The 23,649-nt window shown below is 42.2% G+C and overlaps 2 protein-coding genes across 5 annotated transcripts in view; both read left to right on the forward strand.

Moving 5' to 3' along the window:
- Positions 1-18,106, forward strand: part of snap25a (synaptosome associated protein 25a) — a 34,453-nt gene extending 16,347 nt beyond the window's left edge. The window contains exons 3-8 of one of the 4 annotated variants that reach the window (XM_080882274.1): positions 1,438-1,479; positions 6,331-6,379; positions 9,513-9,630; positions 13,577-13,696; positions 16,025-16,169; positions 16,905-18,106. In XM_080882274.1, the coding sequence (XP_080738400.1) occupies positions 1,438-1,479; positions 6,331-6,379; positions 9,513-9,630; positions 13,577-13,696; positions 16,025-16,169; positions 16,905-16,973 (543 nt within the window). In that variant the 3' untranslated portion in view covers positions 16,974-18,106. Of the gene's footprint in view, positions 1-1,437; positions 1,480-4,198; positions 5,244-6,330; positions 6,380-9,512; positions 9,631-9,835; positions 9,954-13,576; positions 13,697-16,024; positions 16,170-16,904 lie in introns of those variants that run through there. The other 3 variants (XM_080882273.1, XM_080882276.1, XM_080882275.1) reach the window with 3 other exon arrangements.
- A 2,819-nt stretch (positions 18,107-20,925) lies between these two features.
- Positions 20,926-21,936, forward strand: LOC308396682 (high choriolytic enzyme 1-like). Its single transcript, XM_080882193.1, has one exon. It carries the CDS (start codon positions 21,011-21,013, stop codon positions 21,806-21,808), a length of 798 nt encoding a protein of 265 aa, XP_080738319.1. The 5' UTR covers positions 20,926-21,010; the 3' UTR covers positions 21,809-21,936.
- The last annotated feature ends 1,713 nt before the right edge of the window (positions 21,937-23,649 follow it).

Genomic DNA, 23,649 nt, shown 5'->3' on the forward strand with positions numbered 1-23,649 from the left:
AAATGCCCATCACGTGCTATAAGTGCTGCATTTCAGGACCTTCCAGGTCTTATCTTACATGTTCCCACAGCTCTGCAAGCTGTCGTGCCCCCCCCTCCCTCCCACTTCTGTTTAGCACCTGGGGATCTGTCGGCCCGAGAGCTGCCACCAGTGCCCTTCGAGGCCTTCCCTAAACCACAGCTCAATTCATGATTAAGCCATTTATCTACTAAGAAACACTGGCTAACTTAAAATGAGGGCCCAGCGAGTGAAATGATTATATGAAAGACAGAATGCTGTCTGACGCTGCCCCTCATTTCTTGATATTTTATTTCCAAGGAGTTTAAAAACTATCTGCAGCAGATGAACCTTAGAAACAGGAAATAATCCAGGAAAGACGCGACAGAGGACCTGAGAGATGCTTTTGGGTCTTCTGGTGATTTATCCACTGTTTCCCACAGAAATCGTCTCAGCTGAGGGGCGGCTGTTCTGCCACATCACACAAGAACTGGACTGAAAATCTGTGGCAGCAGCTACGATGGAGTGATGACATTTTAGCTCAAATTATCGTCAGTGTGTATAAGGTCAGGAAAAGGTACAACACTAAAACGTAGAGGCTCCGTGTCTTTTTGGGGCTGTAGTGTTGCAGGTCTGTAAAGTGTCCGATTAACATCAGCTTCGTTTTTCACTTAATTTTTAGCCTGGAAATCCGAAGCACACTGCCGAAGCAGTGAAAGCAAACATTAAAACAAGTGTGGGCTCATCTTCACTGTAGCCGGGTCCCAATTTCCCAGACAAATATAAAGAAACGAGAGGGGCGGCTCTAGACTTTTGTGCCGTACTCTAAACTTAGAATAAGTCACCATTTCCATGTGTTACAGTCAGAGCTATGCAGTCCTGCGTGCACACAGTCCATCTCTGCGAGTTCATGTTGAGTTCACGTCGATAATCGTTCAGGGATTGATCCTGTTTGCGGCTGCTGATTGTTCTGATCGGCTCCATTTAGTTTCACACACACTCGCTTATGTTCAGTCGAACTAATGCGCACAACCACATTGAGTTGTTGTGTAAATAAGATTTAACAGGAACACAACAGTCAACAGAACCTGTTGTGTCCACCTGCAGCATGGCTGTGAGAGGGTGCAGAGCAGAGCAGTTACCACGACAGCAGATATGACAAAGCCTGGAAAAGCATGGAAGGTGGTGGTGGGTTGCAAAGAGGCTTGCAGATGTGCAGCAGCTGTGGGCAGACTTTTTAGACTTTTGCATTAATGGAAAATCAAAGGCTGATGGCAGTGAGAGCAGCTGACCTGCCAGTCCTGCAGGTAAGCTTGGCTTCATGGCCGGTCTGGTGCGATGCTCAGGTTATTGGCCATCACATGAAAAACTGCACATAACATGAAAACCAAAACTTTCCAAGCTTCTTGAATCTGAATTGTTTCTTTTATTTGTCCGCAGTCACTGGAGAGCACTCGCCGTATGCTGCAGCTGGTCGAAGAGGTAAGAAAAGTCCTCTAAATGTTGGTGTATGAGTTTGATTTATAGCCAACAATAATATTTAAAAATGTGTGTCAACAACAAACGAAAATAAATGATACTGAATCGCGTCTCGCGGTGTTACGTGTGCAGGACGAGCTGCTGTTTTGCAGCACAGATCATTTCCTGTGCCGACACTCGGATATAAGCAGGGCAGAGGAGACTTCAGGGTTAGTCGTGTGAATATTACAACGATGTCGTTTTGCTCCTGTGTTGCAATGTTGTTACTGTTACTAAAACCTTCATTTTCAGTAATCTGGGAAGGGAGGAGTGTATGCAAAGTGCAAACACACAAGCTCATAGGATAAACGTCCTTTTCTAATAACTGCGCCTCTGTCAGAGATCCTTTACATTTTACAAACTTAAAGGTTTTAACCTGACGACACCAGCGGCACCAGGATTACATGCAAGCATGTCACTGTACCAACACTGAAACTCTCAGAGGAGCAGAGATGAATCAGTAGTAGAAGAGCGAGGACAGTAGGAAGCTCATTGTTGTGTGAGGATCTCTAAAGCTGTTAGAATAGCTCAGATTTATGGAGCGAGACTCAGATACCTGAAAGTCCAAACTCAGCGTTCAGCTGTCATACACTCAGCAAGTGTTCACGTTCATCAGCGCTGCCAGGAAGGACACAATCAGACTTTACATGAGAGGGAAACATGGCGCTCTATCAGATCTATTCTGAACCGTTAGTGGTCGGTTTGCCCCCAAACAGCCAGTCAAAAGACAGAAGTAAGTCTACTGTTTGTGCCTTGGATTGGTGTTTGTTCAGTCATCTGTGGGACAGGCTCTGACCTGGTCAGCGCTCTCTCGTCAGATTGTGCTGGTGATCAGCAGAAGCGTTACCAAGACGGCCTCCAAATGGCAGGAAACTGTGGATAAAAGCGAGACTGTCAGTTAGGCTTGGTGGCATTTTCTGTAACGTTACGTGATGTATACGTAGTTAATTTTAGCTGTATCCACAGAAACAGTCGTCATATGAAAATACTGAACATGTTTGTTTGTTTGTTTGTTTTAAAGCTGTAAGAAGAGGAAGTGGAAACAATTCCTTCTTAGTCATTTAGACACGACACGATTGCTGTGCACAGAAAAATGCAGCACGTTTTTAATAAATCCAGTAAACTGTCCAACACAAAGCCACACGTACATGTCAGCACGTCCCTGTCACGTTCATATGGGGCGCCGTTTGTAAAGTGAAACATGCTGAAATTAACGGCAACATTTTTCCACATTTAGCTCAAAACAAGTCATTTTTTACAACATTTAGTAAAATATTTGTAAATGTTAAATCTAAATATTATATTTAAATCTAAATCTAAATGTTAAATCTAAATGCTAAATGTTAAATGTTAAATCTAAATGTTTAGGCTAACATGCAAATTTATTGCACGGATCAGCGGAAATACCAAAATAAAAGCTTTCCGAAAACCTCCGGTGCAAAAGTGTGCCGGTAGTGGTCAGACACGTTCGTTCTCACTCCCAAAGCGTAATAATTTTCGCTAGGTGACAAATTGTCAACATTTTATGCTTTCGGGTACCCAACACGTTCCTAAATTACGGCATCGGAAAAAGGAGAGCACACGAGAACCGTTTGGACTCAATCTACACATGTTCGTTCATTTTCTAAAGATCGATTTGGAAAACACTATTTTACGTCATTTAACTGCTAGTAAAGGTTAGGAATAAGGTTATAGTTAGGGATAAGGTTAGGTTTAGGGCTGGAACACATGGCTGAAACGTCTATTATGGCGGGACCGTCATTCCACTGGAATTCAGCCATAACCCGACCATGAGAAAGCACGTCCAGCGATTTAGCTGAAAACATCGGAAGATCCGTTTTGTCGGCCATCCAAAGGTTCAGCAGTAGTGCACTCTTAGTAGCTGCAGTCTTCACTTCACAATCGCTGCAGCACATGTCCAGCAAAATCGCTGGACATGCTCGTAGGCAAGAAGTGAAGCAGCACATGGCGGGGAGAAGTGAGGAGGAGAACAGACACAATTTTGCACCAGAGGTTTTCGGGAAGCTTTTATTTTGGTATTTCCGTTGATCCGTACAATAAATTTGCATATTAGCCTAAATATTTAGGTTTAACATTTAACATTTAGATTTAACTTTTAACATTTAGATTTAACATTTAACATTTAGATTTAACATTTAACATTTAGATTTAACTTTTAACATTTAGATTTAACTTTTAACATTTAGATTTAAATATAATATTTAGATTTAATATTTAACATTTGATGAAAAGTTACAAATATTTTACTAAATGTTGTAAAAAATTACTCGAAAAAATATGTTTTTGTAAGGTTTTGAGCTAAATGTGGAAAAATGTTGCCGTTAATTTCAGCATGTTTCACTTTACAAACGGCGCCCCATACGTTCATGCTTTGCCCAACGGTTGTGGAGCGTGTGCCCAGCTTTGGCGGACCATGAGGCAACTGAGTAATGGCGTGAATAGCACATAACGTGAAGATCAGTGACATCAGGGATGATAATACTGCAATGTAATGAGACTGCAACAAGCAGACGCAGATGGAAGAAAGGAGGGCGGGTGAGGCATGGAGAGACAAGGAGTGAGAGCATCTGGGGGGGTGAGTGGCTAACAAGCTACCCGCTGCAGCTCTCAAGGTCATATTGATCATCAGTCGACATTTCTCACCATCAGCTCCACCCTACAAATGTACTGCAGGGAGGGACCGAAGGAGGGCTGAACAGAGCGACGGCTTCTTTATGCACGTGATCAGAGAGATGGAGGGTGGGGAGGATGCAGCACAAACAGCTGACATAGATAACATTCAGCGGCTCTCGTGATGTCACTCGCGACTCTGTGTTTATCGGTTTTCCCCACAAACTGAATGTCCAGGACGACAGTAAGAAGATCTGTTCAGTCTGAAAAATACAAAATTAGTTGTTTCTAACAATGAGGCTGACTTTCACTCGATTCCGGAGCTTTAGCGGCGTGCTCTTAGCGGCGTGCTCTTAGCGGCGTGCTCTTAGCGTAGCGTGCTCGTTGCTGTGAGGCCATTTGAAAAAGCCGGGATTATTAGATAGGGAACATTTCATGTCATCACAGGTACAAAAGCAAACATAAACTGTAAACCTGGGACAATGATCTGTCATCAACAGTCCGTCAGTGGAGGTGTAGGATAATACTCTCCTGCACCGCCAGGTTAGATGGAGAAAGCTGCACCATCCTCACGCCTGTCTGGGATTATGGTTGATTATTGTTGGGTTTCCCCAGGGACACATTTCAGATACTTTGGGATTTCTCATGCAGAGGCTCCTTATTGCTCCCCTCTCGCCTCCCAAGCATCCGTGTGGCTCTCTTCCCAAACTGCTGAGGAGGAGGGGTGGCTGTTTGTCATGGCGAGCACGTGTGGTACACAGCGACACACCGTGATCGTATTTATGCCGATCAGGCTGAGCCAGCTGCCAAATCTTAGTGCTGCATTTTAAAGAAGCACACAGTTGTATGTTAGCTAACGCTGCTGCATCTTCTCAGACTCCTTTGCCAGCCCCGCCATCAGTGACGAGAAGCATTACTGTGAATGCTATTGCAGGCTCAGCTGCTCCAGTCAGGAGCAGAAAACTCGCATTGTACCACGATTTTAAGAAGAACGCTCGTTCGCTGTCGATGCTAGCATCATTAATCTCCTTCAGCTTGATTCCACGTTTAACAGACAGATGTCTTTGCATCTTCGGATCAATATCATCAGCACAGAGGTAATAGGAAGGAAAATATTCAATTTGTTTGTTCAGGAAAACAAGAAGATGAAGCAATGATCCCGATGATCAAGCTCAATGTGCATTTGTTCTGTTGCTTTACAGAAAGCACAGCAGCAGATGTGTTATTCTCTCTCTCTCTGCTGTTTAAATTAAAGCCTTAGGCCAGCAGTTACTAATACACTGTGCCAGCACCAGCTGGTTTTTTGAAACAAAAGGTAGAAAGAGAGCGCAGTGACAAAATTGCATGTAACAGGTGATGACTCAGAGATTTTAGCCACTCACCCTTTCTCAAGATGCAAAAATACAGAGAATATTTAAATCAAGTGTGCGATTAACACTTCCAACACACAATTTAAAGCTAATCGCACCGATATAAAAAACAGCAGGTCTGTGATTTTTTTTGAGTTGCTGATATGAGTAAATTATACCCTTAGACTTCTAAATCACATTCATTTGTGCTCAAGCTGTTATTGCCCCGACTAGCTGAAGACTGGGCAGGTGTGTCAGGTGTGTCAGGTGTCATAAATAAGGTCCTTAAACTATCTGTGAAGGAACTGTCCCAAAGCATGCATGTATGGTGCTTAATGCATGTAAAGTTAAATGAGGAATGGTTCATACTTTCATATAATACAGATTTGTAACCTTTATTTAATGAGGAGTTCACTCTTGTGGTGACCAGGTAAAGGTGACGTCTCTTAAAAAATGGTTGTAAGGCTAAAAAGTCACATAAAAAATATAAAAGAAAAGCACAAAACACAGCTGGATGAAGGTGGTAGATGTTTTAGTTTAGATTTGCAGGGAATTAATTGCAAAAATGTACCTTTAAAAGTGTGTGTGTGTGTCGCTCTCCTGCTGTAATAAAAACGTAATTTGGCGAAGGCGAGCAGAGCGCTCGTGTTAGCTGCAGGTGTAATTGTGCTCTGCCAGCGTGTTTAACCATGTTAGGAGAATTTAACTTCAAAGGATGCAAAGAAAGGAGCAGCGCAGAGTTTCTCAGCTTCACTGCTTCCTGAGCTCCTGCAGCCGCTCACCACTGTTTTCCTGTGATTGTCTTCCTTTTCCACCTCCTGTCTCCGGGGAATAGAGCAAAGATGCCGGCATCAGGACTTTGGTTATGCTGGACGAGCAGGGAGGTAAGTGTGCATGAGGGGCGATGGCGCAGGGTCACAACATATAGATGCGACCAGAATCGGCACAGTGATAATATGATTGCATTCAAATACAAGCAGCGCTACACTCCAGTCCTCACCTCGTAGACTTAGAATTAAACGACGTGTTTCATTTGCAGTTGCTTGGTTTTACTTGAGTATTTCCAAACTAATTCGTTTTGTCCTTAAAGGAATCGGTTTTGAGTTGTTTGATTTGTTGCATGTTTTCTTTGGTGAAGGTTCAACATGGTTTCCTTCTTTCTTTCAGCTTCTTTTAACATTTGTTTTCTTTGGCTAACATTTTTCTTTTTACTTTGCCTAACTGCTTTCACTTTGCCAGCAGCGTTTTATGGTTTTTCTGAGCTGAGGACGACGGTTAAAGGAATTGTCACGAGTGCCAAAACCATAACAGATCCTGTCAGGAAGATTTAACGGCAGCAACCGCAGGAATGAAACCTTACAGCTCAACAACTCATTGTCAGGAACCGGCCGACGGCCTTGTCCCTGTGGGTGCTGCCGGCAGTGTAACCTCCGGGCTGGTCTCAGATCTGTTTACAAGAAATAAATACATTTAAAAAACACCCATATGACCTATTATACTGCTTTATATCACAATAAAGGCAAACAGGTCTGAGGACAGCTAACCTGGCCGTTCCAGCCCACTAACAGTCCAAAGGATCGATTTAGCTGGTAATGACAAAATATTCAAGCCCTTGTCTATCAGCCCACCTACAGATTTGTACAATCCCTGATTAGATGCAATAAATGAGAACGTCGGCTCACAGTAACCTTAAAAGATATCATTTCTAATGTGAAGTGAATGATATTTGGACTCTTGAGCGCCCTCAGTTTTCTGTTTCTGGGAAAGCTCGTAAACCAGAGCAGCCCAGTAAGAGGCCTGACTGCACCAGCATCACTCGGGGAGAGGAAAGCTCTCCCTCCTCCAACTCTCCATTTAGCCTTGCTGCCCCGAGAACTGCAGGATCGTTTGCAACAGCTGACTGGACGCAGGAGCCCGAGCTGACCTATGACCCCAGATTTGCACCTCTGCAGCACTTGGTGCTGAAGTCAACATTCATAGGCTGATGTGCTTTACCTCTGATGCAAATCATTTCAATTTGAACTTGAAGCCATCGCTGATCTTTATTTTGTATCATTCTTCAATGATCACCACACACTCAGTGACCCACTTCTCTATAATACCACTAACACAATGTGACGTCCTTTATGACCATCAATGACTGTAAACCAGGGATTTTACAAATTTGGGGAAAAGAATCTGTAAAGTCGTTTCTCAGTCCACTCCATATTTAACCGTGCCTCACCCTTCACTCACCCAGCAGCCGTCCACCACACCAGCACGACGACGGCCCCGATGCTCACTGACCAGACAGACCTGAGTCCTTTCAGTTACACTGAATCATTTTAAAGCCACACACACAGTTTTCAGTTGACCCTCGTAACGGCAGCAAAAGGTGTGCTGTTCATGCTCACAGCTTCATCTACAGCTCATAAGGGCCACATGCTGCAGCTGTCACTAACATGCAAATAATCCAGTAGCTGAAAAATGTTTAAATTCTCTCAAGTTTTACACGTTAAATCAGAGAAAGGAAAACTGGGCAGCTTCCCGGCAGCTTACAACCAAAGGAAGAGAAAATCCATTCAGCACTGAAAAGGTCTTCAGCTGTAACGACCATCCGCACGTTTTCCTACGGAAATATTTCAGTAGAATTTTACAGCCTGTGACTGTCACCAAATAAATGTGATTTCAATGTATTTTATTTGAAATGACAATTTAGTTACAATTACCTATAATACTCAAAGAATAAGGAGGCAATACATCAGATTTCTGCAGAAAACAAAGAAATAATAACACTAAGTAAATTTAAGTATGGAGAAAGTCGTTTTGCGTTGCTCATAATTTAAGGTTTTTATAGGAAAGGAGACAAAAACGATTCTGTAAAGTTAAATTCTGCATAAGTCATTTTAGGTTCTGTGTGATGTCCTGATAATTTGGGTGGAAACATTTTCTTTGTAAAGTAGTTGTCAGTCAGTTTGGGATGTGGATTTTTTATGGAGCGGTTCCACCTTAACTTACTACGTTAAAGCAAAGGAAACATGTTTTTTCTCTTCACTAATTTTCTAAGTTGTGTTTGTGATTTTGAAAAAGAAAGTTAGACTTGGCTTCATCGTTATCAGGTCACATAGGCCTCCAGATTTTGGTTGTATTTACCTTTTTGTAGTTTGGTAACGGTGAACAGTCCTGAGCACACGTCTGATGGAAAAATAAAAAGACAGACGAATAACAGAACAAACATCATGCACATCAACAGAAAAGGCTAAAAAGATGAATCTACTCCATAATACAGCCAAAGTATTGCTCCCACAGAGTTACCCTGAGATGCACAAAGTCACTTTACAATATTTACAACTTTTATAAATATATCATAAAAATATTTAAATAAATATCATTACATTTAATTTCAAATAATAAACATTGAAAATCTGTTTAGTTACGTCCTTGGTCGTGGGCTGTATTATAGCGTTACCAGGATGTCTCCCACTAAGCCTTCATGGCCGTCTGCAACTGGTACTGGAAGTGATGGGAGCAGCTGGAAACTAAGAAAATGTGCCAGCCGCCTCTAAAGCTGACTGACAACCGTTTCTCCTGCTGCGGGGTATAAACTGGTACTAAAACCTGGGTTTTGTGTGGGAGGACCCGGAGCAGCTCTTTATCCTGAGCTGACAGTCTGCTCGATCGGATTTGAGATTGATCTATTGATTTGAAAAAAAGGAAACGCCGATTTCCCCCAGAAATCTTTGTTTCCCTTTAACATCTTTGCTGAAACATTTACACTTTCAATCAAATGAACCAAGAAAACAAAGAGAGAAGATTTACTTTCATTATTGGATTGTTGGGGACTCTCATGGACCATTTTCTGGTCCCCCAAAAATCTGTAAGTGCACATAATTGTATTTTAGCCACCAAAGCGATGCACTGTACACTCAGATACACACCAGAGTACAAACGCTTCACTTGCTGCTCATCATGACTCATATTTCTGTCAATCAGTCAATGAAATTCATTCCACTACTGTCATCCCTTTGTCCTGACCAGAGCAACTCGATCGTGTCGAAGATGGCATGAACCATATCAACCAAGACATGAAGGAAGCCGAGAAAAATTTAAAAGATTTAGGGAAATGCTGTGGGCTTTTCATATGTCCATGTAACAAGTAGGTACTGATAATGTGCCCCAAAGGTTCTTTACATATGTGGTGGCGTCCAGTTTTTCCTTTTTCTTCTTTTTAAGTTTTTGTTTGACTTTCTTTCGTCATAGTGTCTGAAGTTGTTGTCTTCTCTCCTTTGTCCTCTCTTTCTTTCTCTCCTCTTCTCCTTCTGCTTCGTTCTGTGGGGGATAAATGACTTGTGTTTAATCAGAGCAACTGGAGCGCATCGAGGAGGGAATGGACCAAATCAATAAGGACATGAAGGATGCAGAAAAGAATTTGAACGATCTAGGGAAATTCTGTGGTCTTTGCTCCTGTCCATGTAACAAGTAGGTGCTGCTTGCCTGCCTGCCTGCCTGCCATTTAAAATTAAGTATCTAAGAAATAAAACCGAGGTAGAAGTGACATCACAATGGCCATCAGCCAATAGTCTGCTCTACTCCAGCTCCTAATAAACACTGAGCCTGGCCCACAATGTGGAATGATTAACTTCAAAATCGTCCCTGTTCAGTCGGCCCACTTAAGGTTAAACATTTCCAGTCACAATATGACAATTTTTAAAAAAAACCCAAACATCTAAAACAATAACGTGATTTCCCGTAACAGTACGTGACACTCGTTAGGCCCAGTCATGTTGGTCAGTTAGTACTTTTTATCTTCTTTTATTTAAATATTTGCTGATTCAGTAGCAACTCCCACATGGTTTACTGAAGGGATTTGCTAACAGTCAGCTGAGACTGAAGGAGTCCCCTGGATGAGTGATGAAAACGTCCAACGACCTTCTTTGGGCATAGCAAACATAGTGTCCCAGAATTTATAGCTCCCCAACTGGGAGCATCTCATAGTCCAACGGTCTGAACCATCACTGAACAATTGACCTCAAAAAGCTGCTAAAGTTCTTCCAAAGTTAAAATTGATTCACCACCCAGATTTTTACATACCTTGTACGGTCAAATGAGGCTGATACAAACCTACCGGTGAGACCCAAATTCCATAAAGCCGAGCTTTAAACGTCCAGTCAACTCTCCCCCACCCAGCCAAGGCCATGCTTCATCAATAAGTGCCTCTCTTCTACCAAGTGCCATATTCTCTAAGCTTCCACTTCTCCAAACAGCTCTGTGATGGGAGTCGTCTACATGCAGGTGTAGCCGCTGTAGAAGTCCCACCTGTAGCAGTCGTATCGATTCCTCCTGAAGAGGGTTTTTTCTCATTTTTGATGCATGGTGGTGGGAAGCTGTTGACCTTCCCAATTATAAAACGTACTTAGATTTAAAGAGCAGGGCTGGGGCTCCAGAAGCATCTTGGCACTTAGATCATCCTAATGTATTGACTCCAGATGGAAATGTAGCGATCTTGGTCCCAAAATGCCTTTGGCCAGCCTGGTCCAGGACTGGTTGACACTTCTCCTCATCTGCATGATCTCTACCACCACCACACTGCTCTGACATCCAGTAGATCCTCACCTGTTTGCAGGCAATGAGACCTTTCTGTTTCCCGTTGAACACCCCCTCCCCCACTGCCTTCTATGAGCCACCGAGCACCAATGACATGGAAAGACTGGCGAGCATGACCCTGTGAATGCTCATGCATGCGTGATGATGTAACTCACAAAGCAATGCTACACATGATGATGCTACGATCATGATGTTGATGTTTACACTGAAAATGATACTGATGGTGATCCTGATGAACAGCAATCATTTTGTGCCAAACTCACATCGGCGCGTGTTCAGAGTTCATTTGTGAGCAGAGCTGTCGTTTCGTAACTTTACGGGTTGGACCAAATTTAAAGACATACAAAGAAAATAAAGTTAACTGAAGTCCCTGCTTGGCAAACGATGGAAAAGAACAAAGAGAAGATAAAAGAGGAATGCTGCACAACAAAACTGTCAGATGCTCAAAGTATGGCAGCGAACACGCTGAAAATAGGAAAGAAATGACAGAATGACACATTCAGAGCAAAGGAGAAAAACAGGAGTGATCTGTGGTGTAGCTTGCAGCTAGAAACTGGGCTAGGACACATGCGCACTGAGATATTTTTAGGAACGTAGTCAGGGTCGATGTATAAAATGGGTGCATCATGCCACAGCACTGTGTGCAGGACCCTTGTTTCTGCTGCAGTTTGTCTGCAGCGCCACCTCTCCTGCAGAGCGCTGTGCTAATTTAGCCTTTATTCCACTCTGGCTGCTAAACACTGATGTTTGCTAAGCTCCCTTTCCTGCAGGGAACTCGCTCACATGTAGGTCAGCCATATCAGATAGTGGCAGCCTGCTGGGACATTGACTCAACCTGCCTGCACAAATAGCAGGATGCTAAAAGAGATACATGTTTTTCAGCACTGCTGCTCACTGTACCTCCTAATCCCTTCAGCGTGTCTCTCAGAATTAGCAGACCCCAGATTTCCCTCTTAAAGGCTTCATATTGTGGCCGTCTGAATGCCACTCAGGAGCTGGTGGTGGATTGCTCGACTTGCAGGTCGCTCAATGAATGAATGAGGCAGAATGACTTTAGTCTTACCGCGGGTCCTGCAATACTCATACCATCTAATCAGATCATCTCTGCTCAATCAGAGCAGATCTGATTAGAAATGTGCAGTATATCCTTTCTGAGACAGCAGGAAAGTAAATTGCAAATTAAAGTTTTACAGAAGGAGATGAGATTAAAAAAAACGCAGCAGAAAGAAAGAAGAAAACAGATGGAAATATAAAGGACGTAGACAAGGGTAGCGTATGTGTTAATCATATTGGTGTGTGTCAGCAGGGACAGGGCGCTCAGCGAAGCCTTGCCTCAGTCCATTTCTATTAATAAGAGCAGTGTAGGAGGCGGCTGAGCCATTGCCATCCCGATACAGCTAGAATACATCCACACAGCACTCCAAGGTTATAAAAGCTCAGCAACTGTGATACAAGCAAAGAAGTGTCAGGATGCTACTGAATGGGCAGGAAAATGTTGACATATGTACACAGACAGCATCGACAGAGCTCTAACTAAAGAGACAACTGTTACCTTCCACTCCATCTAGCTGCTGTGTGGAGCCAAAACAGATGCTGAATGTGACAGAGTGAGCTTTGATAGGCCGAGCAGCCGAGCTGCGATTGTGTTAGCACAGCTGTACAGACGCAAGCAGATGTGACTTTCGTTGAGAGATAAGCTGAGTCACAACCATTACCCCACTCCCCCGCCTCACCACCTCAACATGACCAGGATTCTGTGACATATAAAGACAGACAGGTGTGGGGGTTGGGGTGGGTGATGCCGATGGTTCAGGAACAGGTAAACGAGGCGCTCTTCTCTGCTGACTCCCTCCAGTTTCTTGTTTTGTTTTGTTCTCCTTCTTCTTGTTTTGCAGTTTGTTCTCCGCATTGATCGTCGTCCCTCCCAACAATGTGACAGTCCTGTACACTCTGTGTTGTGTGTCTGCCACAAGCTCTGTCTCTTCTCTGTTTTCTGTCACACTGTGGGAGTGGGATGTGCTTTACTGTTGCAATAACACAGAAGTATGACGGTTTAGGACAGAGAGAAGGAATCAGGCTACAACACAGTTCAAATTGCAGCTATGTTAAGACACGAAATGGCACAGCGTACAGGGCTTGCCTGATTCTGAACAGTATGTTATATACCTGCAATATAACATCGCACACATAAGTACTGTGTTACAACAGAATGAGCCTGTACCTACCAAACCCAGTCTACCAGCCAGTCCATGCCTGCTATGCTTTGCTCGACTTTAGTCTAGTCCCACCATATATTTATGTGCTGGTTGCATGAAACCGATTAACACTGTGTGTCAGCTACATGCTAATATATTTACATATGTGCTGCTGCAGTACCTCAAATCCAAGGCTCTCTTTGTTAGGTTTGACTAATTGGAAGCCTGCCTGGTTGAGGTAAATGGCGAGTCGCTTTTTTCAAACTGTTGAGTAACTTCCTCTTCGTCACTGCCGGTGGCCAGGATGAAGAGCGGAGCCAGCAAGGCCTGGGGGAATAACCAGGACGGGGTGGTGGCCAGCCAGCCCGCCCGCGTGGTGGACGAACGCGAACAGATGGCCATCAGCGGAGGCTTCATCCGCAGGTAGGAGGAACGCTTGGATGTGTGCGATTTTACGGGGCACATTCATCTTGTCTGGAATATTTCGAGGCAAGATGAGGGTAAACGTGCACATGGCATCGTTTTTGGCCTCACCGGCAGCCCGACTAGTCTAGCAAAGCAGACCAGCCTTTATGTAGCACTGAGATGTCCGTCCGCTCTCACCAGCCACTTTGTTAGATGCGCTGTTCTCTTACTTTTCCTAAAAGAACTGCTTTAATCCTTCATGGCATAGAACTGACAACATGCTGGAAACATTCCTGGGTGACTTTGATATGGATCCATACTGCTGCTACAGACCCATGATCTGCATTTCCCGCGCTCTGTTAGATCAACACGTTCTCACTCCCAAAGCGTAACATTTTACGCTAGGTGACAAATCATCAACATATTACGTTTTCGGCCACCCAACACGTTCCTACATGACGACATCGGAAAACTGAGGACATATGAGAACTTAAATCACTTTGGGAAAACACTATTTCACGTCATTGCAGTGCTGGTTAAGGTTAGGTTTAGGGCTGCAATACAGGGCAGGAACGTCAATTACCGCGAGATCGTAATTCCACTGGATTTAATCCATAACCCGGCGCGTACCATAAGAACGCGGAAGGTCACCATTCGCGTTCCTCAGGAACGCCGTGGGACGTGACAAAACGTCGGGATGTTGCGCCTCGGGAGTGAGAACAGGCTCGTTAGATTGAGATGTGGTGCCTGTGGAGATCATTTGAATACAATGAACTGTAATGATTGGAGCTTTGTGACGTGGTATACTAAGGGATACACATGATCAGCAATAATACTCGACAATGCTGCAACATTTCGTCAATAATCAAGTGTACAAAAGAAAATCCCATCACTAGATCACCACCAGCCTGAACTATGAATCCATGCTTTCATGGTGTTTGTGCCAGATCCATCCAGATGTCACAGCAGAAAGTTTGAAATATCCTGGTATTTTTCATAATTTCCTAAACTTTCTTCAGCTCACTGGCAGTAACCACATACACGGATAATCAATTATTCCACTTTTTACGTAGAGTCGGCCTTAGTCAGTATTTAAATGTACCCACAAAGGTACTCACAGGCAGTGTTGGGCAAGTTACTTTGAAAAAGTTACTAGTTACTTCTTCAAAAAAGTAACTGAGTTAGTAACTGAGTTACCAGATTCTAAAAGTAACTGATTACTTGAAAAGTAACTATTGCGTTGCTTTAAAAAAACGTTTAATCCTCTGGGGTCCAGGGTACAATCGGCCATTTTTAACTCCTTCTGATGTTCCCTCCACATTTTACCTTTAACTGTTTATCTGCCTTGTTTGGTCTCATTCTTTTCAGCACAACCTCACGTGTCTGAATTTACAGTCATGTTTTCATTTTGACAGACTGCATTAACACAATTGATTTAAAATCAGACACAAAACATAAAATCAGAGTAGAAAAAGTGATATTTTTACTGTAACAACCACACATTTCAAACTATTTACAGAAGCGGGAGCGCGCAGCTGCTTAAAGCTGTAGCGCCCGGATTACTTACAGCTACTTCCTGCACCTGAAGGTGCGGTGAGCTGAACACAGCTTCAACCGTCTGTTTGCTGAAAAATAGTAACGCGACTGCACCTCATTTTCTTGTTAGTAACAGTAACGGCGTTGTAACGATAGAAACAGTAATTAGTTAGATTACTCGTTACTGAAAACAGTAACGCCGTTAGTAACGCGTTATTCCCATCACTGCTAACAGGTACTGAAATCAGCTCTACTTTTAGTACTTTAGTGATACTTAATGTAACAACGAAAGAGCAAATGAAGCCGTTTCTACTTGAATACCATCGACTAATAGAAAAAGCACGAGTCCACAGATCAGCATCTACTGAAGGTCGAGCTACATTAGCTACATGAACAGCTGTAAATAGACTGAAAGTCAGATAAAGACGAGGAGCAGCAGAAAAAAAACATTCATTATCTGGTTCTTGTCTTCTTGTCTTCATATGTAATCAGATTACCTGATGGAGAACTATAATCCAAATCTATATTCTTGAGAACAACACAGGCTTTAGACTTTAATGTGGATATTAGATTATATCATATTTCACATTCAGTTTTTTTAATCTGTGTCTATATATTTGAAAGACTGGGAATTGTATATCTGGATATTTAACACTGTGACATTGTGATATTAATAAAGAAACACAGTGAACAGGATCCTGCGTTCAGTCTCTGCTCTTTGGAGGTTCAGAGGTGAAATATGGACAACAGCAGTGGCAATGTGTGCTGTACTAGTTACTGCAGAGATAAATGTGACCTTTTGTATGGTAGGGTAACAGACGATGCCCGGGAAAACGAGATGGATGAGAACCTGGAGCAGGTGGGTGGCATCATTGGCAACCTGCGCCACATGGCTCTGGACATGGGCAACGAGATCGACACCCAGAACCGCCAGATCGACAGGATCATGGAGAAGGTACACGCACAGCTTTTCAGCTTTTTCTTCAAGCGCACCGGGTTCATGTAATCGCCGAGTTGAGTCATCTTGCTTATTTAGTGAGTTGCCTCCTTGCAAATATAACATATAACCAGTGTGGACACGAAGGAAAAGCTTGGAAAGCTTGGTTTGTATACGACACCAGCTCAGGTTCACAAAGCTCAGCCAGGTTGGGTCTTTTATAGGCTGCAAGGTTTTCTCCATGGATATTCCAACATTCACTTACATCCCTGTTTCCTGGTTTGGTTTAACTGAAACAGTAAGAACATCGAGTGGCCACGTTGTGAGGATGTGCAAGAGTGCTGTGAACATGCCCGTAAATTTGCAGTTGATGAAATGCTGGTGATTGGTTAGAAAGTTTTAAAATAATGTCCAACCTTAAGACTTAAATAACTTAATGCCTTTGACGCAGAACTGTGCAACTCTTAAGTCTAAGACATAAAGGAATGACAGTCATTAAAATCAGGTCAGAGATAAAATGTAGAAACAGCAAAGAAAAGTTGTCTTACCTTTTATTTTCTTAAGCATTTCTATATTTAATGGTCTCTTTGTATAATAGAGTCTTTTTAAAAAGCTCCATCTCTAAATTCAAAGCTCTACCACACCAAAAGTACAATGAAATCTATCTAACCGGGTACTAAAGATAAAACACCAAAATACAGATCTGTGGAATCAATCAACAAAGCCCTCTCATTACTTCTTCCTCTCTCACAGGCCGACTCCAACAAGACCAGGATCGATGAGGCCAACCAGCGCGCCACAAAGATGCTGGGCAGTGGCTAAACGCCCGGAGTCCGGAGCGTGAACGTCCCGGCGTCCCGCGCCACGCATCGATAGGCGCTGACATGCTTTCATCATGGTATTGACCTTCTAGGTTTGCACACATGCACATATCACCTCCCCGCCCATTGTAAATGTTGTTCTGTGTCGTCTGTCGAGCTTTTTCAAAATGATTGTCCTCGTAAAAAGATGATTTCTTATACTCCGTATATCATTCTTTCCAAAGGTTGTATATAGTGCTGACTTGATGGATCTCTAGCTCACCTGTGAAGTTTTTATTCTCTATGTCAAATATATATATATATATATATATCTCACATATCATATATATATACATATATATACACACACGAGTACACTTCTCTGGATGACAAGTATATAATAGGAATGCTGTACAAGCTGTTTGTTTTTTCTTCCTTTTCGGTATCTCAGTATCGTCTTAGTAAAACTGTGTCATTACATATAGGCTACTGTCATGCTCCTTATTTTGGTGTTGTCACAAAAACAGCAGGAGAAGATCGATGGCAAACACGAGTCACTAAGCGGCGGTACAGTTGGGCGGGACGGCAAAGAGCACTTACAATCAAAAGGCAGTCCTTGGTCCATTTTCCTTCATCGCAATCATACTGAGTTACTGTTTAGACAATGTGCAACTAGACTCTCTGTAGCTGTATTAGACATTGCATTCCAAGTGATGTGAATTGTGCGTTCTCTGCATGACAAATGGTAGATTTTAGTCTTATAAATAAAACCTGTCTGAAAAAATATATATAAAAAATGATAACATGGCAGTAGCAAATTGACAAAACGCATGCTCGGTATTAGGACACAGTTTATCGTTCCATACTCCTGCAAGTTTGCAATAGTGCCACTCTTTCTGTCTCGATATATTTACCGACTGTGACCATCTCGTTGTACAATAATGCAAAAGGGATCAAAAAAGTGAGATGAAGTTGAAACAACTGAGGACTTTGGGTTGTATTGCAAAAAAATGACCTGTTTTCTAAATGATTATGCAGTTCAGTGATGAAGATGTTGATTATATGATGAAAGCTGAGGACTGGTTGTGTACTGTATCATAGGTTTTGGATGCTCTGAAAAAAATAAACGTTTGCAATGTAAAGCAAAGACGCATATTTCTGAGAGACCTTACTTTTATAAGAAAACCGTATATGTAAGTTTATTCTCCCCGTGTGGTTTGTTATTGGTAAGAATAATGACAATATTAAATAACAATTACAACTATACTCTGAAACAAAAAAATACATACAAATGGGTTTTTTTGTTGCTTCTGTACTTTAGAGCTATGCACACCAAATCGCCAAAATGTCAAGTAGTTAGAGTAAGGTGATGAATTACCTAAACCTGAATGACACAATAGGTTAAACTGTGAGATTGATGTCCTCAACGCATGTAATACTAAAGACTCCCTCTCTGTATCCTGTCAGTGTGTGAAGTGGTGGACATTTTGTAGCTAGCTGAATTGATTAAAAGTAATAAACCCTAGTTGCATCCGTGTCTGTCTTTATTGCTTAGAGACTCCAATCTCAATCTCTAACGTCCAGGGTGGCATTTACCCAAACTACCGCTCACTTTTTAGATTACACCTTATGTGGCAGACAGTCCACCCGATGGCCCTGTTTTCTCTAAACAAGAAGCCAGCAGTCCAGGGATACACTGACAGTCAACAAGATAAAGCATTTGATATTCATCTTTGTGGTGTTTAGCTTTGGCGCAAGTTTAATATATGAGAGGAACCAGACTGAAAGGCAAGAAGTGATTCCTAAAGAGCCAAAACATTCAGAAATGTCAGCTGAGGAAAACACGGTAAATACAGAAGTTTCAGTCGAATAACCACAACTGCTAAAACGTTTCTCCCTTTTTAACGACCTAAATTTAACTTTAAAAGGTTTTATTGTTTCATAATAAAAAAAAATTACAAATCCCTTCTGCTATCCTTTTTTCCTTTCACAAACTTCTCCTCAGGAAAAACACAATTGTCACATTAAAAAAGAAAGATTCACACTTTTTTCACATCAACTGTTTCAGTGTTTGTCATTTTCTGATATGTTGCCAAAATTTCCATATAAGCAAGTTACATGCTAAATATTAGCTAAACTTCCATGTGCAGCGTTAGCTTACCTCAGTGCAAAAACAACAAGCTTAGCTGTGTTTTTTGTTGAATCTACAGAAAAAAGAAAGAATACCAATCACAAAATTGTTTTGTATGGGATCAAGTACTGTTTTACAGTTGCTATGATGGGCTAGCTAGCTACTAGCTGTAGCTTTATGTTTAGTGAACAGACCAAGCAGAAAACTCTGGGGGCTAAAAATGAAAGTGGCACAAACTGCAGGTCTTCCACCCGAGTCCAAACTGTTCCCCACTGTCCCCATTTCAAAATGCCAATCTTTACCTCAGAAATTAACATATTTAAGCCAAGTGTTTCTACCTTGATTCAAAAATATAAGGAGGGATTTTTTTTGCTAACTCACTCATTTAAGTCTTATTATAGCTCAAACGGAGCATTTCTCAAATATGGGTACAAAAACATTTATGACAGCGATATCCTGAGGTTTCAAAGTGGCAGCCAGTCAAGGATGATAAGCAATCCTCAGCCATGCTTTATACAGCCTAAAGTGTATGTTTATAAAAAAAATTCTTCTCAGAAAAGCATTTCTTTTCTTTTCTTTATTAATTTTTCCAATATTACAAATACATTGTCAAGTTTGCTGTTAGCCAAGTTTAGATTACCCATGTTGGTTTACTGGTGATGGTTTTAATGGGATTAGCTAACTTCTCAGTAAATGCTAACCGAATGCTAGGGGAACATAACTGGTCAAATTATGTGCATCAAGCTTCTCATTTGAGCCAGATGTGCTATATGGACGAAAGAGTTAATGAATTAAACTGTGGTACTGTAGTAGGACATATATTTGTCCATACAGTGTACCGGAAGAATGTCATGATTTGGACTAAATGTGGCCTGATGGTGGTGTCGTGGAAAGTTTGTAATGTACATCAATGACTGCAACGTCAGAAGACGCTTTCTCTTTGGGACACACATAAATGTGAGCACCTGATTCCTAATGAAGACAAATCGTGGAGGGAAGAACAGAAAGACTCAACGACTGAAGAAAAAAAAGGTAAACCTGAGCTTCTCTGAAAACAAGAGAAAAATGTTTAAATTATTACAATAATGATGCATTTCAGCCAAGTTTAACAGAAAAAAACTAAACCTTTGTAATGAACCAAATCCATAATTACTTACTAAAATAAATAGATGAGAACTGGACTAATCTTCCTCGAGTGAAGTTATCATCAAGTTTCTTTAGTGAGTTGTACTTTCAGCCATTTGATTGTTGGTCTGACCAACATAACATTTTGTTGTATTTCAGTTTCACACTTTGTCTGTAGTGTGATTCTAATGCGTACATGTTCCATAAAGTCATTTTTATAGAACATATATTACATATACATATATATATATGACAATGTCAATAAACTCTCCATTTTCAAAACTATTTCTTTCTGGGAATTGTTTCAAGGTTCAGGCTTTACAGGGATGATTTATGGTATGAACAGCAAATTCAAACTATTTTAACTGAGTCAATGAGAAGAAAAACACAGCAGCCAGATGAAGAAAAGAGAAAAGATTACTTTTAGATATGCATTTTCTGACTGTCCAAAATAAAAGTGAAAATAAAGGTGGTTGCAAATGGAGAATTTGAGGACTTTTTAGTTGTAGAAGTTTCGAATGTGTAGTTAAACAAGTCCCACCCAGTAAAGTAACTGTGTTGATCCGTCCACAGCCCTGACATAACACAGCATGTTGAAAGAGTAGGTTTGTCTGTGCAGTCCTCCCTTCTCAGGTTTATTCAGGCCCAGCGATGTGGACCCCAGCCCATAATCCTCCTGCAGACACACCTGTAGAGGAGAGTATAAAGACCTGCGACTCAACTGTGTCAGACACGAAGCTCCGAGGAGTCTCTCCACAGCAGCTCTGCAAAGAAGCTCCACAGCTACCAGACCCACTCTGAAGATGAGTCCCTCTGTCAGCCTGCTGCTCCTGCTCCTGCTCGGCCTCTCTCAGGCTCATCCTCTCATGGAGGAAAGAGGAGGAGGAGAGGGCCAGGTGGAGGAAGACCACACCGTCGATATCACCACCAGGATTCTGACCGCAAACAATGGCAGCAACGAGATCCTGCTGGAAGGAGACATCCTGCTTCCAAAAAGCAGAAATGCCATTAAATGCCAGAGTTACCAGAGCTGCCTGTGGCAGAAAGACAACAACGGCCTGGTGACGGTTCCCTTCACCATCAGCAGTGAGTACAGCAGCGGGGAAAGGCAGCTGATCAGAAATGCCTTGCGGTCCTTCCACAGCCAGACCTGTGTCCGCTTTGTCGACCGTAAGAACCAGAACGACTACATCAGCATCGAGAGCCAGAACGGATGCTTCTCTCCTCTGGGCAGACAGGGAGGGAAGCAGGTTCTGTCTCTCAACAGGCAGGGCTGCGTCTACTTTGGCGTCGTCCAGCACGAGGTCAACCACGCTCTGGGCTTCCAGCACGAGCAGACCAGGAGCGACCGCGACTACTACGTCAGGATCAACTGGGAGAACATCGACGCACAGATGGCCTACAACTTCGACAAGCAGGACACCAACAACCTCAACACTCCCTACGACTACTCCTCCATAATGCACTATGAAAGAACAGCCTTCTCCATCAATGGCAGGGAAACCATCTCCCCCATCCCCAACCCCAACGTCCAGATTGGCCAGAGGCAGGGCATGTCCTACTGGGACATCAGGAGGATCAACCTGCTGTACGGCTGCTGAAAACACACGTTAGCTTGTCTGATTAGAAGTTTTCATTTGTTCCCAAAGGTTCTTTCATCAATGCTTTTTCAGTGTGTTAATATTCTCTTTAAAAAAGTCAAACACAAAAATAAAGTGCATTAAAATGGTGTTTTGAACATGTGTGGCTTCATCTGGTTAGCAACATTTATGTTCCTTTGGTCTGGATCAGATGCTCCTGATGGTTTTACACGGTGTTTGTTCAAACTTTCATTGATTTCAACGAGCACCGTGACAGAACCTCCACCATGTTTCACAGATGGCTGTAGCACTCACTGCTGTACCTCAGTCCTGACTTCCTCCATATATACTGATGATTTGAAGCAAAATCTAATTCTAATTCAGGTGTAAGAATTTGTTCCTGTTTCTTAGGGAAATTAACTCTAATATCCAGTTTTCCCATATTATTATTTTTTTTCTAAGGAAATTGATGTAGTTTTACTTGAATAATTCATAGATTATTTCTAAGTGGCTTAACAAACAAAAAACGATTCCTTCAGACCCCTGAAGGTGTGCTGTGGTGTCTGGTACCAAGAGTTTAGTGAAAGATTGTCTTGTCCTGTAAGTTGCAAGGTGGGGCCTCCATGGATTGGACTTGTTTTTCCAGCACTGGAGAATTTGGAAGACAACTCAACACCTCAAGCTCATTGTTGTGCTCCTCAAACCCTTCCTGAACCCTTTTTGCTTTGCTGAAAGAGGCCACATCCATAAGGCAATATTGTTTCCATGAAAGGGTGTACATGGTCTGCAATGCTTAGGTAGGTGGTACGTGTCATAGTAACATCCACATCAGTGGCAGGACCCCAGGCTTCCCAGCAGAACATTGACCAAAGCATCACACTGCCTGATTTGGAGATCCTCTGACCAGGTCATCTAGCTATCACAATTCAGCTCTTGTCAAACTCCCTCAAATCCTGAAGCTTGCCAATTATTACAAGGTTCAAGGTTCAAGGTTCTTGATTTGTCACATGCATAGTTATACAAGTATAACACACAGTGAAATGTAACCTGACACACCCCTCGACATGTGCAAAAATGGGGGGGTAGAGGAAGAACATTATATATATAGTATATACGTGTTCCTGCTTCTAACTTGTCAACTTTGAGGACAAAATGTTCACTTCCCCCCTGATATATCCCACCAACTAACAGGCATCATGTCACCAACTGTCAGCAGTCATGATGTTAAGCCTGATCAGTGTAGGGTCAATCTGTAGGCTTCTAAAAGAAGACAGGACTTAAAGCCTCGGTTTTTTCACAAGTGCTTTGCATTTGTGAACTGAAATGTAACTAATTATATCCTTTCCCTCCACATGAATAAATGAGGGGAAAACACCAAGAAATGAAGAATGAAAAATGGTGTTTATTACGATACTTTGAAAGAGATTATCAAAATAAATTCCTTTAGTTTTAGATCAAAGTACACAGCTTTTTACAGAGGAGGGCCAGGCCTGAGAGTACTCCGAAGCATTAGTGCTGCAGCGTTGCTCCAGAGGAGGATCGCTCTCCCCCTCTGTGGCTCAGGTTCATCCATTATTGAGCAGGATAAAAACATCCTTGACAAAGACCAGAGGATGTTACGGGAACACGGCAGACTGTTTGGGTTTTGGAGCCACTGTAACAACACACTCTGCCTCATCATATAAACTTGCTCTAGATTCATTCGTTTTCTGATTCATGATGATAAATGTAACGTTAAAAAAATGCATTGTATGCAGCAGTCAGTCAGTAGATTTTTGGCTATCGAGAGAAGGATACTGTACTTATGAATAAACAATAAACAAATAAAATAGTGTGTAAATACATCTTCCAACAAACTAATG

Source organism: Rhamphochromis sp. 'chilingali' (assembly GCF_963969265.1).
Source record: "Rhamphochromis sp. 'chilingali' genome assembly, chromosome: 5".
NCBI classification, from domain to species: Eukaryota; Metazoa; Chordata; class Actinopteri; order Cichliformes; family Cichlidae; genus Rhamphochromis; species Rhamphochromis sp. 'chilingali'.